Consider the following 12,500-nt stretch of genomic DNA (forward strand, 5'->3'; position numbering starts at 1 on the left):
GCCTGCGTGTACCCCGGCACCATGATCATGCTCAGCCTGATCGGCTGCACCGTATCGTCTGTGCTGCTGGTTTTATACAGCCGCCACAAGGTGGCGCTGTGGTCCTGCACGGCTCTTTACGGCGCCTCCATGGCAACCACCTTCCCCAGCGGGATCTCCTGGGTGGAGCAGTACACGGAGGTGACCGCAAAGTCCGCGGCGGCGTTCGTCGTCGGCGCGGCTCTCGGGGAGATGGTACTGCCGGCTTCGCTGGGTTTCCTGTTGGGACACGTGAGGGATCAGCCGCTGCTGATGTATCTGACTCTCGTAACGGCCACCATCACCTCCATCCTCTTCCCCGTCATGTACAAACTGGCGTCACCAGGTGAGCTTCTTTATCGTTTAACTGGATTTAGTGATGGAAAAAAAACTAAACCGTAATTCAGGACAAATAATAAAACTGAAAACAGAACGAAAGGGATTTTATGTAATCTGACATCTTACTCAGTATTTTGAATCGATGTAAAACTGCAGACGATGCTTCACATATAAAGCTGTGAAAGAGAACTAAGTTCATTTTAAGTTGTAAAATAATGACAGTATAAAATCTCATGGTTTCACAAAGGCAAAGCTGAATTCCAGAGCGGCTCCACTGTAGCGACAGAAAACACCTTGTTTATTTTAATATGTAAAGCAAGTGGGAGTGGCTTTAGAACACTAGCAGTGTGAAGTTTCTCCAGCAGGGGGTGCTGTTAGCTCGCATGTCGCTTCAGTGTTCACCATTTAGAGAAGAAACAGCTGTGAACCCACACCAGCAGGATCTCACCAGCGCATCAGTTTACAGCTCTCAGAACCAGTTTATTATCAAATGATACCAAATAAATTACTGAGTGAAATTTATGAGATTTCCATTAAAGAACTTCACTGTAGTGCAGTTCAGTCTTTTTGCTTTTTTGGCCAAAATATTCAGGCATTTTTCTCAGATATTTTTCAGATATTCAGATATTTTTTTGAGTAAATGTATTCAATCCAAAGCGTGTGGAGTTCAGTGTCTCTATCAGACTTGATTCTGCGGTTCTGACTCTGTTTGACTCACTGTTCTCTGTAAACATGGACTGAAGTACAGACAGTGAGTTTCTAGATGCTGCTACTGTTTTTAGCTCTGCTGCTGTTCTTTAATCCATTTCCGTTACTGAACACTCCACACGGTTTGAGAAGAGCGGCGATTTAGACATGCAGTTAGCCTCATGCTAACTGGTGGGGTGTAAGGTTGTACTACTTGTCAGCTACATTAGCCTTGTAGCTCCAGTGCTAAATCTACTGTGGCTGATCAGCAACATTAATTTTCTGTCTAGATGTTATTAAAAAAGCATCACTGTACATTTTCATAAAGGTTTTGTGATGAATATAAAATGTAAATCTAACCAAACCGAATATGATTCAGCTGAAGCAACATTTCATAGAAATAGCAGGAAAACATCTGGATATAGAACATGGCTGTATTGGTTATGGAGATTGTAATGGCTGTAATTGCTTTATCGAGCCCTGGAATCACAGTGTGTTTTGTTTTTCAGCTGTAAACAAAACATAGACAACATGTAAAACATGTAAAACATGAATCATATTGAGGCATAATTATAACTAATTTGACTGTAATTGATGTTAATATTCCACTTGAATCGGCACTTTCAGATTTGTTTTACCAGCTTCATTTACATTCAGTTTGTTCTGTCTGGTTCCAGGAGGGGGCGCTGCAGTGAGAAAGCTGAGAGCCAGAGGACGCGGGGACGCAGACGAGAGCGACCGGCAGGCACTGCTCCATTCTGTCGCCAATGACGACGAGGAGGCGGAGCCGGAAGAGGACGGCGGCGGCGGCGAATCGGAAGCTGACCAGTGGAACGACGCGGACTTCGAGGTGATCGAGATGGACGACACGAGCCTCGTTAACTCGCCCAGTAAAGTCAGTGCGTCGCCTCCTGACGCTTCGTCCAGCTCCCAGAATGCTCTGGCTTCCTCAGTCACTGCCCCCGACGCCGCTGGGCTTGTCGCCGTGGGCGACTCCGTCTCTGTCCTGAACGTCTCGCCGAGGCGCAAATTGATGCTGGATCGGGAGAAGAACGATTAAAGAACGACGTTCTGATACAGTCTCAATAATCAATACTGGAACCGATCACGGAACTTGAACAGGTTGGTCTCGGATATCCGATCTGCTAAGGCTGTTTAACCCACTGTGCTGGTGATATAAACAGAATTCATCCCGATATTCATCCCTTATCAAAACATGCCTGCCACCTAGTGGTAGCACAAAGACTTGCGTCTATAAGCCTGAACTTGCAGTATAAATGCGTATGGACCTCGCACAGTGCTGCCCCCTGCCTTCCCTCAGTGGTACTGCACCTGCAAGCCCTTTTTTTTTGCTTATTGCATGAAAGAAAAACAATCAGCAGTGATAAAAACTGATATCAAGCACTAAAATGTCGCTTTATGTTGTCTATGAAATAGTAACTTTTACAGGAGACGAAAGAGAAAAAGCGTTAATAACATTTACACCACTGTTCAAAAGTCTGAGTCCGCTTTCAACAATATAAAACCAAATTTGTGGCTGATAGATTTAAAATGACGTGCATGTTTCAGATAATCAGGACACCAAAAAGCTTTAAATACAAATTAAGAGCCAGGATGATGAACGGAGCTGTATAAGATGCTAAAATGACTGCAGAACATCGTGTGAAGATCTAATTACATTAATATCCAGAATTCATCATATTTCAAAACTGGAGATCAAATCTCAACACAGAGAATTTGACATTTAACAGGATAATTATAGTATATTATTATTGAATAACTCATTTTTTTACAGAATTTTTGAAAAAAATGATAAAATACCCTTTGGTAATATATAGATTGTAAATAATTATTGAGTATAAAATAATAAAACTGGTTAATTCGCTCAGTGATTTCAAACTTTTGAACAGAAGTGTTTTAAAAAAAAAACTTGAAAGCTTTTCATCTCTGTGTTTGTCAAGGTGTTTACTTTAGTGCAAAGGGGCAGCTTGAGGTTTCAGAGTAAAAATGAGAAAAAATACGCACATTTTCTAACGATATATACTTTATATATCAAGTATATAGCGGTACTGCAGCTGTTCGAGCACTTTGTCATCCTGGTACTTTTAAGGTGCAAAAAGATAAACAGCCAAACACAATCAATGAACTGAACTGGGAAAAAAGAGAATGAAAACATTAAGAATAAATAATGTTAGTGTTTATTTTTCATGCTGGGCAGCTGAGCCGATTCTAATCCAGGTGTGAATATTCAAGCGATAGTTTGGCGTTAAACCAAATTCCCCTCTGGAATGTGGTCAGTCAGACAACGTTCAGTGTCTGAAGTTCGCTTCTGTTGTTTTGAGGCTAACAAGTAATGGAAGTTTATACCCCACCAGTTAGCATGGTGCTAACTGCACGTCTAAATCATCACACTCGCCTCAGTCGTTCGTGAGGTCGGCTTCTGATTTAGCTTCTTATTCAAATTTTCCGTTCCACCTTAAATGGTGTGACAGATTCTGGCTCCTGAAGCACCATTTAAGGTGGAGTTTACATTTCACTGAACTGTCGCTTTAAAAGACTGTGGTGGGTTTTACTGAGTGCAGTCAGGTGTTTTATGTGTGGTTCCCTCTGTGTGCTGTGGTTCTTTATAGTCTTTGTTTTTTGGAATTGCTGAGCACTTTTTTGGCACTATGATTGATTTTTCTATGTAGGTTTATTTAAAAACAGTCACAAAATGTTAATCGAAGATTTTGTGACGGGATCTATGAAGGTAAACCTGAACATTCTGTACGTTAAAAGGGAAATTCTCCCATAATTCAGTGTGTGAGGTGTAATCAGAGAGATTCAGAGTGGTTTGGTGTGAAATGGTTCAGATGGCTTTACAGTGGTGGTGATAGGAACCAGGGGTCGCCATGACTACAACACAGATATAGACATTTTATTTACTATCCAGAACCACCAGTGAACCTACACGAGTCTTCTGAGTTTATATGGAATGTTGATGATGAAAATAGTGGAAAATCTGAAATAATAAGTTTTCTTTGGGGACTATTTTGCCTCACAGCGCCCTGCATGTATCCCTCCACCATGAATGGAGTTTAAGTTCTCCAAACTATCATAAAACAGTGTCTCAGTCATCAGGCAGTGAATTCATAACCATTTCATGTAGGAACTTTCTGTGAGGGAGCTTTTAGAGGAGGACGTCTGGTTCCTATCACCACCACTGTGAACAGTTCTGTTTACGTCTTAACCAGTTGGATCTGCTAAAATTGGTGGAGGTCTCCTGTAAAATGTCCCGTCACTCAGTTAAAGCACGTTGTAGTTCTCAGTGACACTGTGCGGAACGTGTTTATGGTTTATTGAGCTCTGACTGTGATTTGTTTTGGTCTCCTGTTGTTTTCCTGCTGCAGCCCTTTTTCTGCTTTAAAGCGTTTGTGTTTACGCCCGTCTGTCCCGTCTGGATCTGCCTGAACTTTCAAGCCTTTTGCACTTTACCTGAAACTTGGAGACGTTTAATTTTAAACTGCCAAATGAAGTTCCAGCAAACCTTTCTGTAATAGTGAGTCCTGTTAAAAGTTAATTGCTTTTTTATTATTAATAAATAATTTAGAAAGTGTTGTTTCTTCTGACTTATTTAGAGAAAACTGTGTGTGTGTATATATATATATATATATATATATATATATATATATATATATACATATACAAATATACACATACATACGCATACAAACATACACATATATATATATATACACACTATATAATGTATATATACATGTATATGCCTATATGTACACACACACACACTATATATATATATATATATATATATATATATATATATATATATATATACACACATACACACACACAAACACTGTATACTCCAGCAGCACTGCTGTGTCTGATCCACTCGTACCAGCACAACACACACTAACACGCCACCACCACGTCAGTGTTACTGCAGTGCTGAGAATGATCCACCACCCAAATAGTACCTGCTCTGTGAGGGTCCATGGGGGTCCTGACCACTGAAGAACAGGGTAAAAGGGGGCTAACAAAGTATCAGAGAAACAGATGGACTACAGTCTGTAACTGTAGAACTACAAAGTGCACCTATATAGTAAGTGGAGCTGATAAAATGGACAATGAGCGCAGAAACAAGGAGGTGGTCAGAATGTTACGCCTGATGAGAGTGTATATATACACATATATATACATACATTTAAATATATATATAAAAATTTTGATGGTTTTATGGTTTCAGTTTTTATGGTCCACTCCTATTTGCTTTGATTTTCCTACAAATACAGGACATCAAAGTTAAAATGCGGGGGATTCACACCTTTACAAACGGACATTAATACTGAGCGTGCAAAAAAACTTTAAACAGCAAAAATAAAGAGCGAGAGATTTAAATCGTTTAATACATCAAGTTTTATTATATCAATCTTAAGCCTCCACCCAAAGATTATTAAAAAAAGAAAAGAAAAAACACACTTTCCTCGCTTTGTACAAGTTTACAGATCCACACTGTGGCGCTCTGGAAATGTTTAAATGACGTTCTTTTTAATTTATTTATTTTTAACACTGGTAGAGAACACGGTGGGTTCTGTTCTGCTTAAAAACATCTGTAAAAAATGCACAGGATAATCAGCTTCTCTCTGTAATGTAATCAGACGGGTTCGCGGCTCTTTCAGCGTGTAGAAACGAAACCCTGAAACCCAAACATTCTTCTTTCGGTAAGAGATTACAGTCGTTTTCTTCTCGAACACTGACAGACACAGGACTTCAGACAGTTACTATACAGGACATATTTACACAGGGCTTTAGTTCAGATCACTAAAAAACACTCGCAGATTCAGAACTCGTCTCGTTTTATATAAACTGCTACAGCGCGGTTCGGTTCTCGAGACTCACTCTGACCCACCGTAATCGCACGTTCTCCACAGCACAGACGCCCACAGAAACCAGCAAAATCAGGACAGACTCACTTCTTTTAGTTGATAGCAGCGAACAATGAGAACTAATGATTAGGAGGCTAATGAATCACCACGGCAACACGGGAAACCTTCCTCATCTGCTCCTCTTCAGTCCCACTGAGCGACTGAGCATGCTCGGGAAAAAAACAAAACAAAACAAAACAAAAAAGGGACAAAACGAGACCCTCTGAGTTAAAAACGAGGCACCGTTTAAAACAGACGAACACTGAGCTGCTTCAGAGCAGCGTATAGCACCAGATCAGAGAGAGAGAGGGAGAGAGAGAGAGAGAGACAGAGACAGAGAGAGAGAGAGAGAGAGAGACAGACAGAAAGAGAGAGACAGACAGACACAGAGGAGGTCAGAACTGCTCCAGAAGCTGGCGTAGATATGGAGCTCTGGAGAGCTGCCGGTTGATCCGGGTCACCTTATAGAGAACCGGACAGTCTAGAGAAACACACGGAACCTGACGTTCTACACTGCCACTGCACGCCCGACAGATCTGCAGGGAGGGAGGGGAGAGAGAGAGAGAGAGAGAGAGAGAGAGAGAGAGAGAGAGAGAGAGAGAGAGAGAGATTTAGCATGTATATTTTTACTATTAGAGATTCATTATTATCCTTACAGAACACTAATAATAAGTAGGGATGCACTGATACTGATGCTGGTATCGGGTATCGGCCTGATACTGCGCTCATTTACTGAACCTCATAAAAATTCACAGATACCAACATTGTGATACCAGCTGATACCGTGTGCCGTAAGGCGAGTGTAGCTGCTGCTCTAATAAACAGACACAGTGGAGGAGGATCTGATCACACAGAGAAGAGTTACTGACTCCGTCACAGTCGGACACAAAGCCGTCGCTCGCTATAAACATTCCGCCTTGGCAGATTCCCACCAGGATACACTGAGAGATTATAGACTGTTTATAAACACACAATCACAATCACTTCCCCAACATGGGTGGAGGAGAAAAAGTCGACGTTTCCTACTAAAGTCAGTATATGAGACTTTACTCTGATTGACTGAGTAGAATATCGAGATATAAACATTAATACGGTGATGTTTCTGTAAATCAGGCTGCAGAGAGACCGAACTGTCCTACCGTGAACATCAGCGCCTGCTTTATCTTCAGCGCTCAGTGTTAGCAGCGCTGCTCAGTGTCTCAGTGTGTTTGCTCAGTACTCGGTTATTCTGAGTGAATCAGCTTTATTGATAACGGTCTGTAGTCAGAGCGTCTGTAGAGGCTGCGTTTCCCGTAGCAGGTCAGTCAGACGGAGCGTTTCGTACAGTGTGAGTTTATAAATCGTAGCTTTGTCTGAACACGATGGTCTATTCAAACGGACAGTGAGAGTCACCAAAGAACAAGATCTCTAACATCACACAGTGTCTGTCTGGCCTTAGAGGACATTTAGCTACGGCTCAACTAGCCAATCAAACGACTCCAACAAGACGGAAAACACATTTAACGATTATTCACTCTGTTAACGCCTGAGGCCTGATCTAACTGTGTGACCTCTGACCTTCAGCAGCTGGTCCTGCTGGCTCTCCCACAGTCTGAGGTTCTGCTGCAGCGTGATGGCCACGCGCTGAGGTTCCGCCCGACACCGCTCGCACACCCCCAGCTGAGTGAGCTCATCACACACCGGGCAGTGCAGCGTGGTGAAGTACTGAGAGATGGTGCCTTTCCGTCCCACCTCCTCTCCGGCAGCGCCCCCCACGGGACAGGAGGACTTCTGGACCTACAGAAGAACCAAGAAAGAAATTAATAAATAAATTTATGTTTTCGTGTGTGTGGCCGGGGGGGGCATGCACTGACAAACACAGCTGTATATAAATAAAGTAGTAACCACAAAAAGGGCACAGCTGTCTTTCTCAACAGCAGCCACCAGATGGCACCAGCGCACTGTGTTCTCAGTGTGAGAAGCAAACATGTTTTTGTCCACCAACCGTGTGTCCACACTAACTGGTCACTTTGTCAGAAACACTGGTGCACCGAGAGCAGCTCTGTGGTCAGCCAGTCAGCTCTTTATTACAGCCACCTTATTTAAGCAGGACACTGATTTTCAGTTCAGGAGTTCAAATCTCAGTACAGCATTCAGCCCCTTTTTCACAGCAGATATAAAATACACTTCCTGTCTGTTTCGGACCCTCAGTGTAAGTGGGCTGTTTCGGACCCTCAGTGATTAGGGCTGAACAATTTCGGCAAAATATCTAATTGTGATCTTTCTGACCAGTACTGCGGCTACAGTTTAAACTGTGAGTGTTTTAAACGGATGGCCCTTTCTTTGGCTAAGAAGAGCAGAGAATCCTTTTTTTGTCTCGAGGCCTGAAAGCCGAACACAGAGCACCAGCCTGCCGGTTAGCTGTGGTTGTGATGTCACAGCACACGGATGTTTGGCTGCTTCTGATTCACTGAATTCATCTAAAAGCAGTTGATAAAGCTCCACGTGATCAGGTTACATTCATCTACTTAAACCTTGCAACGTATTAACATTTACACTTAAAAACAGGGTTCTTTAGTAAAGAAAAGGGTTCTATATAGAACCATGAACAGTCAAAGAACCTTGTGCAACCCTGTACAGAATCATGGTTCCTTGCATGGTGAAATGGTTCTTCCTGCTATTTGAAGATCTGCACGCTTTAAAGTTGTGATTTCGATATAAACGATGAATCTCAGCCCTGTGACGCATTTCAGGTCTTCAATAATGTTAACGGACCGTATTAAGATGGAAGTGTGTATTATGTATGAACTGGATCTGGACTGGGAGAATGAGAGTCAACGCTCCTAGAAGTGCTGTTACTGTGTTTAAATGCTGTTTGTTGTGTCAGTTGTTGACTGTTTGATGTGTAAAAGTCTGAAGTTGTCAGTTTTATCTCAGCATGGCCATCTTTGTGGAGAGGTGTGAATAGTTTTTCACAGCAGGGGGTCTCACCCCTCCCCTTTCACCCCTCATTGCTCACTAGCAGCTCAACATATCTCACACAGAGAGGCTCTTGGTGTAAGTCTGGGTTAAAGGCTAGTACAGCGAGGCGAGGCGAGGCGAGGCGAGGCTTCCTCACCCGCGGCAGCTCCTGGTACCAGCTGAACACGTCCACCCCGATCAGGTTGAATATGCGGGCGAGGGGGGGCAGGATCTGTTTGGTGATGTAATAGGTGGCGTTCAGCCGCAGGTTGGGGTCCTGCAGGACCTCCAGGGGGCGCCGCACCAGCTGGATCAGAGGAACCCCCGGAGTACCGTAGACTATCACGTACGGAACACGTTCTCCAACACGAGGCTCCAAACGCCGATCATACGACATCATCCTCCTGAGAGAGAGAGAGAGAGAGAGAGAGAGAGAGAGAGAGAGAGAAAGAAAGAAAGAAAGAAAGAGAGAGAGAGAGAGAGAGATAGATAGAAAGAGAGAGAGAGAGAGAGATAGAAAGAAAGAAAGAAAGAAAGAAAGAAAGAAAGAAAGAGAGAGAGAGAGAGAGATAGAAAGAGAGAGAGAGAGAGAGAAAGAGAGAGAGTAGGAGAGGAGGAAGGTGGGAGCAAGACAGGAAGAGTGAAACAAGTGTGAAAGAAAGAAAAAAGGAATGAAGGAATTGAAAGGAGAGAGAAAAGAAAAAGAAAAACATAAGGGGGAAGAGAGGAAGAAAGAGAAGGAAAGATAAAAAGAGTTTGGAAGAGAACAAAAGAGAAAGAAGGAAGGGAACAGAGAGAAAAAACAATGATGGAAAGAGAAGCGTGCAAGAGAGACGAAGAAAAAGAAAAGAGAAATGAGTGAGAGAGATAGGAAGAAAAGGACAAGACAGAGAGAGAGAGGAGAGAAATGAACACAGATATTAATGATAAAGTAAATCATCCCAACAACAAACATCAGTAAAAATAAAGATCGATGTTCCCGACGGTGACGTCTGACGTTCATCCTCACAGAGTGGGCGAGCGAGCTCAGAGAGAGAGAGATACAGCTTCAGCAGAGGACGATGATGATGATGAAGATGAAGATGACGGTCACTCAGAACAGTGACTGCTGATATTTAAACAGAGCAGGTCTGACAGCAGGACTGTCTCTGCACTCTCACTGCTGTTTCAGCGGCACTGTGGGAAATTTCTGCATGCATTAACTACAGTGTTGCTAGGCAACAGAATCAGGTACAGTATGCACAGTGGAGAAGCACACACACACACACACACACACACACACACACACACACTCCTTCCTACACACTCGTCTGTGTACAGTAGCAGCTGCTGAAACCCACACGGTGGTTTAAAGAGGAGAAACAGTGCTGAACCCACACCAGCAGGAGCTCACAGTGCACGTCTGCAGCTTCAAACACCAGAGGAGAAACAGTTATTATAGCTACATTATTTAATGTGTGATTAAAGGAGTCAGTGCTACATGGACGGGGGAGGTAATGGGCGGGGCCAACAATCAGTATTAGGGATGTGCACGGTTCCTCGAGTACTCAAGGTGAGGTGTCACTAACTGAACCGTGAAATTACTATTCACTGCTTTTCATCACAGGAAAATCACAGACTGACAATTCAGTGAAACACTGACTTTATGTTCTATCAGCACTGTAAAACGTTTTGCTTGTATTTGTTAGTTTGTATGTTTAGTGCCTGAACACGCATTTAAGGGCGTAACTAAGAAGGCAAAGTCGGTAAAGCTTTTATCGCTAACTAGGCTGACGTTCGGAACAATTCAAATATATCTGATAAACAGACCAGATAGACTAAGACGGTGGCAAATCGTCCACCGAGGAGGAGAAAACACCTGTGGAAGACGAGTTTCCATCAGTGTCCAGTGTTACCGGCTAGCTAACAATTTACCTCGGCTATTTTTTTTTAAATAATAAAAATGTTTAGAAATGCGTTCCTCTGAGAGATGCTAATTTTCTGTGCAACACCTGTGTTTTCACCTAAAAAAACCCCAAAACAACAACAAAAAACACCTCTAAATTAAAATACTTTTTTCTGTCTTTTTCTTCCTTCCTCACAGATAAACAGATATCCGTTCATGAACTCTTCAGGATACTGGAATATCAAACTTAGCTGGAACTACACACGGTCATTTAAAGAGAACCCACACCAGCAGGAGCTCGTGGGTGTGTTTTAGAACAGGCGGTGAAACAGTTCATAACCAAAAGATGTTGAATTACTCAGTCATATATTATTTAACGTGTGATTTTCATTAAGTCAGTTGATGCTAAAAGGGTGGACGGGGAAAATCTAATCACGAATAGCACCACATTAGCTGATGTGTTACAAGCTTCCATTCCCTCTGAATCAGATTTTTTGCTGAACTAACTCTTTACTAACTGTGGTCAGCGAGTACCTGGTCAGCTCCAGTGCTGGTATGCAGGCTCCCGGCCTGTAGGAGGCGCTGCCTCTGTATTCTTTGGCGAAGGTCAGATCCTGCAGACTCGCTTTAGCCTCCAGAACCTTCACGCACTGCCGCTGCACGTACTGCTTCACCAGGCTGATGTCCCGAGACTCAAACAGCAGCTTCACCGAGCGCTCCAGGATCTAGACACGCAAGAACACAACACGCTCAGCGTTCTCATCTTCAGAGTACAAGAATCAACCAATCACACAGCAGAAAAGGGTTCTATATAATACCAAGACACGGTTCTCCGAGCTTTTAGTTACTTTATCCAGCCAAAGGTTTTTTGGACCATCATAACGAAGAGACATTAAACCACACAAAACACGGTTTTACATACTAAGAAGATTCTTCACTTGCTATGGATCTATACATAATCATAATCATATTCTTATCTTGTGGGATTGAGATAAAGTTGTTGTTTTGAGATAATGAGTTCATAATCTTTGAACTTTGTTATCTTGAGATCACAAGATCATTAACTTGTTATCTCAAGATAACAATCCAGAAAAATATAGCAACAGCTCATGGCCTCTCCGGACTTCCGTAGGAATTAGTCAATAAAATGTAAAAATTCTTCTTAAGCGTGATCTTAGAAATATGAGTATATGTTCAGAAACACCAGCAAGCATTCTAAACCTGCCCTACAGAGGACTTTTATTCTGTACTGGTGCAAAGACATTCGCCAATCCGACTGAATACATTCAGATTACAGATTCAGACTGAGGTGTTTATTCTCACTCTACTCAACACTCTGATGAAAATCTCGTTTACATGCTCACTACAAGTGATCAGATCCAAAATGACGCGCATGCGTAGAGAACCACTTAGTGTAGATGTTACCATGACAACCAGCATCACGTGAGTCCAGTCAGAGTGAGATGAGCAGCAGTGAGCAGCGCTTGTGTTTTTAAAGACTTTAAAATGATGTCAGACTCAGGAAAACGTCCTTCACGTGTCCTTATTAAAGAAGGCCGAGAGGAAGACGTCGTGTTCTGAGACACATAAGCTGGACGTCCGTCCCACCGCCGTCTTTTAAAGATCAGAGCATAAACTTCGTCTCCTCTGCAGACCAGTTTCTGCTCCGCCATGTTGAACGGTATAAACTTTCACTGTGACAT

At 42.7% G+C, this 12,500-nt stretch overlaps 2 protein-coding genes across 5 annotated transcripts in view; one reads left to right on the plus strand and one right to left on the minus strand.

The window, feature by feature from the left end:
* mfsd4b (major facilitator superfamily domain containing 4B) overlaps window positions 1-2,462 on the plus strand; it is a 10,333-nt gene extending 7,871 nt beyond the window's left edge. For both annotated transcript variants that reach the window (XM_036582523.1, XM_036582525.1), the window contains exons 4-5: window positions 1-364; window positions 1,722-2,462. The exon at window positions 1-364 is cut by the window's left edge and continues 551 nt beyond it. In XM_036582523.1, coding sequence (XP_036438416.1) covers window positions 1-364; window positions 1,722-2,104 — 747 coding nt within the window. In that variant the 3' untranslated portion in view covers window positions 2,105-2,462. The remainder of the gene's footprint in view (window positions 365-1,721) is intronic.
* A 2,982-nt stretch (window positions 2,463-5,444) lies between these two features.
* Window positions 5,445-12,500, minus strand: part of rev3l (REV3 like, DNA directed polymerase zeta catalytic subunit) — a 54,615-nt gene continuing 47,559 nt past the window's right edge. For 2 of the 3 annotated variants that reach the window (XM_036582527.1, XM_036582528.1), the window contains 4 exons: window positions 11,332-11,522; window positions 9,070-9,316; window positions 7,530-7,748; window positions 6,368-6,508 (listed from right to left, as the gene is read on the minus strand). In XM_036582527.1, coding sequence (XP_036438420.1) covers window positions 6,368-6,508; window positions 7,530-7,748; window positions 9,070-9,316; window positions 11,332-11,522 — 798 coding nt within the window. Of the gene's footprint in view, window positions 6,509-7,529; window positions 7,749-9,069; window positions 9,317-11,331; window positions 11,523-12,500 lie in introns of all 3 variants that reach the window. The other variant, XM_036582526.1, reaches the window with a different exon arrangement.

This window comes from Colossoma macropomum, unplaced genomic scaffold, assembly GCF_904425465.1.
Source record: "Colossoma macropomum unplaced genomic scaffold, Colossoma_macropomum, whole genome shotgun sequence".
NCBI lineage: Eukaryota > Metazoa > Chordata > Actinopteri > Characiformes > Serrasalmidae > Colossoma > Colossoma macropomum.